Below are 6,655 nucleotides of genomic sequence, written 5' to 3'. Positions count from 1 at the left end.
ATTATCATTATCATTATTATCATTATTATTATTATTATTATTATCATTATCATTATTATTATTATCATTATCATTATCATTATCATTATTATCATCATCATCATCATTATTATTATTATTATTATCATTATCATCATCATTATTATTATCATCATTATTATTATTATAATAATAAAAGAACAGTCAGCCAATCGTAGAGACGTTGAACCTTTACCAGCGATGACGACGTTCAGACATCCGACGCTGTGATTGGCTGAACGGCCTGTAACTCAACCCGCGCTGCCCGGGCCGGAAGGGGCGGGACATAAGCGGAGAGGAGGGACATGGTGCTATCATCATGGCGGGATGCATGAAAATGATGCACGGTTTGATTTCCACAAGCGCTAAATTAATGCTCATCACGGCGCTACTGGCCTGTTTCCCTCAAACCTCCCACCAGGATACGGGTAAGGAGCAGTGTTACGAAGCCACAACGGACACTTTAATTAATATAATACGCGTTTTAGTGTCGTTGCTCAGGCTAACTCATGTTAGCTTTCAAACTGTGCAGAAGTTACTTGATGCTGCGTGCTGCTTCTTCTGATAGCCAGGTCGCTGCGGGTTAATCTGTGGGGTTATCAATGTATAAGGGAGCAATTTAGTTGAATTTAACTACTTATTGTGCACAAAATCTGTAAAAAAAAACCCTTAAGGTTGCTGTAGTTGATGAGCCCGCCCCGCCCTCAGGTTATTATACAACCAGTGCGTCACTAAACCTGTTTTATATCTGTAAAGATCAATGTGCAGAAACTGTAATATAATATATCTAGTGTCAGAGAGGTGATTAATCGACTCAACTGTAGTGTTTTGAGGTTAATGTCCGAGAAGTTTTAATACCCAAGTTATGTGCAGCTAGAAAACAAACAGCTGTTTAAAAAAAGAGACTTTCAAGCAACACAGTGAATCAAAATACCATGACATGTATGAATAATATGAATAACTTCCTTAAACAATCAGCCAGAGACATTGGTTGCAAATTAGTTTCAGTTATAGGCCCTTTATCTGCTCCACTGTGCTTATCTGTAACGATGTTTATCTGTACTGTCACTATGTAATCAGTGAAAGAAAGCTAAACAGACTTTAAGTTGTTACATAAAATGAAACCTAAAACTATACAGACAAATAATGCAGGTGTAAATACTCTTTAGAGAGTATCTGGGTTTCTTTGTAGCTGAAATAGTCCCCGACAAACGCACTCTTTACTGGTTGAGTGACGTCTGCTATAAACTAAAGTGCACGGTTGTTTTAGGAAGTGAAACAATATATTTGTGTCCTATTTTGAATGAGTTTTGTCTTCAGTAGGAACCAATGGACACGGGCCTGAGTGCCATATACAGGGAAGGGAAACAATACAAAAGATATATAATAATGTCAGCGTTATCTGTCAAATACTTGACTCAAGTGAATGTCTTTCAAGTAATGGATATCTTTTAACTTGGTTGTTCATGTCACAGGTTTATCTTACGTACATGCTTCTGCTTCTCAAACGCAGGTAACCAACATCCAGTGATTGATCTCCAGGATGGACAAACGTACGTCCGGTCAGGGTCCAACAAGTTCTGTTATAAGAACTCTGTAGTACCATCCTGGAGGCAAACATGGACACGGATTCAGGTGAGATTTAGTGTTCCTAATCCAAAACTGTTTAAGTTAATATTAAATGTTTGTTATCAATCATAAAATAATTAGTTTATGTCCCTTTGAGGCTTTTAAAGCTTCATATGTTGTGATCTGTGTCCTGATGGTGAACCTCAGTTGATTATGTCCGTAATAACTGAAGATTTCTGACAGGTCAGAGTGTGGAGTTCAAACGTGTTCAAGGTGGAAACTGTGGAAGGTGAGGAGGAGCTGCAGGAGCTGGACCGCTTCAGTTTCTGGGGCTGGTTTCAGAGCTTCTTACGCGAGCGGCAAAATGAAACCACTATTAACATCAACCTGTTCAGCAAGAAGACGTGCTTCAAGATCGACCCTGCTGATAAAACTCCGTACACCATCAAGCCCCTTCGCAGTACGTGGGAAAACAAATTAGCACAATGAATTTGCTGGTTATAAATAGATATTATACAGCCAACATAATATTCTTTCTTTCTTGTAGAGTTCGATATTTATCTGTTTTTGGTATTCCTCGCTGGAACGCTGTTGTTCATCTTTGCAGACTCACTCAGCAGGTAATTCTTCGTCCTTAAGTGCCGTTGTTGGGATTCAACGGGATTGTGATTTGTTGATAATGTTATCAACCATTTTGTCTCCCTTACGTGAAGGAGTCAGGTTTTCTTCTACTCTGCTGGTATGAGCACTGGCATGATCGCCTCTCTCATCATCCTCTTTTTCATTTTGGCACGCTTTCTGCCAAAGGTAAGTCATTTCATCCTCAAATATTCGAGATTTTACAAGTCAAATCACTTTATCGTCATACTGGATCATTGTACCATTTGTGTTTGCTGTTCCCGCAGAAAAGCCCTTTTTATGTGTTGATTGTTGGCGGCTGGTCATTTTCTCTGTACGCCATCCAGCTTGTCTGCAGGAACCTCAACATGATTCTGCGAGAACACTGGCATGTGGCATTAGGTACAGACCTTTCATCGACACAAACTTGATATAGACGGTGACCTCCTGGAATTGGAAACATCTTAATATAACATGTTAAACAGTTCTGTTAAACTTCCCATATATTTGTCACCTTGAGACTTTTAACGTTACGTTAATGGACATCTGTTAAAGTTCTCATCACAGATTATTAGTCTGTAGTATGTAATGATTACTTACGCACGCTTAAGTCTGCACACAGTATACCATCTGCCCCAGTTTGAGGCTAGAGATTTGAATCAGAATAAAATACAAAATACAGTATGCATGGCCCTCATAGCTCATCTGGTACGAATGCTGCAGTGGTTATTGGTTTGAATCTGGCCCTTTTCTGTGTGTCATCCCCCCTCTCTCTCCCCCTTTCCCTGTCTATCACTTAAGCTGTCCTGTCTAATAAAGATGGGGGGAAAAGCCCCAAAATATATTCATATATATGTATGATGGGCTGTAAATACATTTGTAAATTCAGCATTCAGGCTTTTTGTTGCATAGCTCTGCCCCCGGTTAGTTCTTCTTCTGTGTTTGTGTTTTTGTCAGGTTATGTATCAGTGGTGGGATTCATCAGTTTTGCTGTGTGTTACCGTTACGGTCCTCTGGTGGACGAGAAGAGCGTTAACATCCTGTCGTGGACGCTGCAGCTGTTTGGCCTGCTCCTGGTTTATTTAGGGATTCAAATTCAGCAAGTTGCCTTCGCCATCATTGTGGCAAGTTTGATCTCCAAGAACCTGGAGTACCCAGTCTTCCTGGTTGTTGCTGCATGGAGGTGGGTGTTTACAATCCGGACAGAAGGTGGCGTAAGAGTACAGTAATATATTATGTCCCACTTTAAAACAGTTCCTATGGTTACCTCATGCAGTGTCATGTCGCTCTGTGTCACAAATGTATTTCCTATTTGTTATTGTATGTAAGAGCTCTTAAAACTCCACAAAATGATTTGATCATCTCTATACTATATTTTGAGTCATTTGTACTTTGAAAAGTCTTGCATGATGTGTGCTTATTTCTGTCTTTTACACAAGTTGACACCACTTAAACTACTGAAGCTCAATACAGTGATATAATAGTCTGTTATATTGCATTTTCCCTTAGTGATATTTATTTGGAATTTCTTTATTAAGCACTTGCTGTGTTTTGTACAGGAAAATCAAACGGTTCGTTCGCTGGAAGCCGGAGCCACGTCGCCTGTTGACTGAGGAGGAGTATCAGAAGGAGGGAGAGGAAGAGACTCGGCGTGCACTGGAGGATCTGAGGAAGTACTGTAACAGCCCAGAGTTCAGCCCGTGGAAGGCAGTGTCCAGGCTTCAGTCTCCAAAAAGGTGAGTGTTGACATGTTCTAAGTATATCATTTGTTAAAACTCATGATGTCTTTTAATGCTTGATTTAAGCTCAGTCCAAGGCTTGGGTTAACAAAAACAGAAACATAGTCATACTGATTTACACGTGAAGTTGAAGTGATAATATTGTGATTCAAAACTATCCACCCCCTTGGAAGTTTTTTATGTTTTTACTGCCTCACAACATTGAATCAGAGTGGATTTGTGTGGCTTTTTTTAACAATGAGCAACAGCAAAAGATGAGACCTCAGCTGGTGCAGGTTTTGCCACAGTGCTGAGTCACCAAAGTTCCAGGTACAGTACACATGTATCTATGCTACAATCAATTGAAACCCCTTGACTACTACACACAGGTGCTCTCCAATCAACTAATCACGTGACTTGGCTGCACCAGTGATGATATGTATGTGCCCTTTTCAAGTGGGAGAATACTTACACAAACAAAGTATTTTGTATTTGTACTTGATCAATTTTGTAGAGATGTTTTCACTTTGACTTTAAAGGTCCAAAAAAGCCACATTAAAGGGGAACTTGGCAACTCTACCCATTTCTTCGCTGGTTTTTACTTTTGTCATCTCATGTTTTCTCAGCGAGCTCCCCTACAAGCTCTGGGGACGTGTTTTCACAACACGTCGTAAAAACAATCACTTGCGGCGCCCTCCTCCCTTTTTCTACCGCTGCTGATGTCCTTTTGTTCGCCGGGCAACTTTTTTTGTGTGGAGCAATATTCTACCGGAGATGTAATACATTATACACTAACCGTTATTGGAGGCGCCGTGTGCGTTTATGTGGAATTGCGTAAAGCCGTTCGTGTCTCTCGTCGTTCTCGCTTCTCGCGATTACCTTCTAATATTTACCGGACGGTATCCCAAAGTTGCAAGTTGTTTTCTGCCTGGGGTCGCCTGAGGGGGTGGGGGGTCACCATTTTCACCGGAACAGGCCATTTAACCATCCAAATGATTTCTAAACGCGGGTTTATTAAGGTGAAAAAGTTCCCCTTTAAATCTACTCTGATTGAATTGTAAAACGATTAAAAAAAATCCTTTATCACACTTTTATATTACCGTGCCAATGAACATAGTGCTGTGAACATTTAATCCACAGGTTTGCAGATTTCATTGAAGGGTCCCCTCACTTGATGCAAAATGAGGTGTCTGTCCACGTGCAGGAATATGGCTTCGGAGGATCTTTTTTCGAGGATGAATTTTTTGACACCGACGACGAGGAAGACTACATCAAACCAATGATGAAACCAGAGTGAGACGGCACAGCGTTGGGAGACGTATGGAAATATAAACGGTTATCATTGCCTTTCAAAAGGGTGGCCGGAGAACAGCTCGCCATGGCTCCTGTGGACACTTCGAGTGATTACTGTGGAGGCTGGATTAAGAAAAAGCCTGGATTGTCATGTCGGTCACAAGAGATTGACCAAAACTGGCTTTCATTGAAAAAAAAATCAATGACAATCGCAGGCAGAACAGTAGAGGTCACATCTGTTATCAGCATTAAAAAAATGGAAAAGTGATTTCAAAATGTGCACTAAAGCCAGATTGCTTTGTTTTCAGGGAACAAAGGCTTCTGTTAAAATTGAGGTTACAAATACGACGAAACTCAGTTATTGAGACTAGTTGGAGGTCAAAGCAATTTAACTTTTTACTGTGTGATGATAGTTTGTGTTGTCTTTAGTCATATTAGAGGAGGTTTCACATTTTAATTTTCAAAAAGTGTTGTTTACAGCCTTTAGGCTCTAAACGGGCTCGCTGCAATGAGAGCGTCCAGGTTGTGCAGCACATCGTGAAGAGTTTTCACTGCTCTGAACAGCAACATGGTATCTGGTGGTTACTGTTACAGCTTTCTGCTCGGGGAGCAAAAGTTCAGTCGAGTTTGTATTTCACGGTTTTTATTTTAATGGACATAAATCAGTGGAAGTTTCCTAAAGTATTTTGAATAAAAACATTCTGTCCACATGGCTTTGATTTTATTATGTGATGCATAAAATTCTCTATTTCTAAAGTGGTACCTACATTTTCTTAAGTACAATTTGAGGTGTTTTTCCTATTTCCACTTGACTACATTTCAGAGGGAAATATTGTCCTTTCTACTATATTTATCTGACATAAAACTAGTTATTTTGCTACACACAAAATATACGATGCATTTATATTTGATGCTACGTTATAGATAAAACTACCCAACAATATATAAATAGTTAAAAACAGGTTTACTACAAGCAGCCACAACATAAAATTCCATAGTCAAGCATCTGCTGTATAACTTTATCTTTTGATACTTTAAGAACATTTTACTGCTAATACTTTACTTCTACTTGAGTAAAACTTTCAATGAATTCAAGTGAAAGATCTGAATACTTTTACCACAAGATTGATTTATTGATTTGATATTTGCATCTTCAGCAGCAGCTAATGTCCTTCATGTTCTATTTATTTGGGCTATAAAAGGTTTTTAATAAAAAGTAAAATGAGTCAGTGCCGGCAGTTCACAATGTCTTCAAATAGCTTGTTTTGCCCAAAATAATTTACAAAAACTCAAAAATATCCAATGTGCAATGGAATAAAACATAAAAAAATGAAATAAAATTCTTGCATTTGAGATGCTGAAATGTTTAAGATGCATATTTGCTAATAACTTAATCTTTTATTAATATTTTGATCATTTGACTTCACAACTAGTTGTTT

The 6,655-nt window shown here is 39.0% G+C and overlaps 1 protein-coding gene across 1 annotated transcript; it reads left to right on the top strand.

Moving 5' to 3' along the window:
- The first annotated feature begins 311 nt into the window (after positions 1-311).
- On the top strand, positions 312-5,926 carry nemp1 (nuclear envelope integral membrane protein 1). The gene is made up of 9 exons (XM_035657300.1): positions 312-446; positions 1,532-1,653; positions 1,831-2,047; positions 2,135-2,207; positions 2,301-2,394; positions 2,493-2,607; positions 3,163-3,388; positions 3,765-3,941; positions 5,064-5,926. Exons 1-9 carry the CDS (start codon positions 338-340, stop codon positions 5,218-5,220), a joined length of 1,290 nt encoding a protein of 429 aa, XP_035513193.1. The 5' UTR covers positions 312-337; the 3' UTR covers positions 5,221-5,926.
- The last annotated feature ends 729 nt before the right edge of the window (positions 5,927-6,655 follow it).

This window comes from Morone saxatilis, unplaced genomic scaffold, assembly GCF_004916995.1.
Source record: "Morone saxatilis isolate NCDOM2014 unplaced genomic scaffold, NCSU_SB_2.0 Contig15, whole genome shotgun sequence".
In the NCBI taxonomy this organism is placed as follows: domain Eukaryota; kingdom Metazoa; phylum Chordata; class Actinopteri; family Moronidae; genus Morone; species Morone saxatilis.
This window is presented reverse-complemented; position numbering and strand designations above follow the sequence as displayed.

Bases quoted from the DNA above. Each gene is read 5' to 3' on its own strand.
- nemp1 (XM_035657300.1), top strand. From the start codon at position 338: ATGGCGGGATGCATGAAAATGATGCACGGTTTGATTTCCACAAGCGCT. The intron at 1,654-1,830 runs GTGAGATTTAGT...GATTTCTGACAG, and splicing joins AAACATGGACACGGATTCAG to GTCAGAGTGTGGAGTTCAAA. The intron at 2,395-2,492 runs GTAAGTCATTTC...CTGTTCCCGCAG, and splicing joins TGGCACGCTTTCTGCCAAAG to AAAAGCCCTTTTTATGTGTT.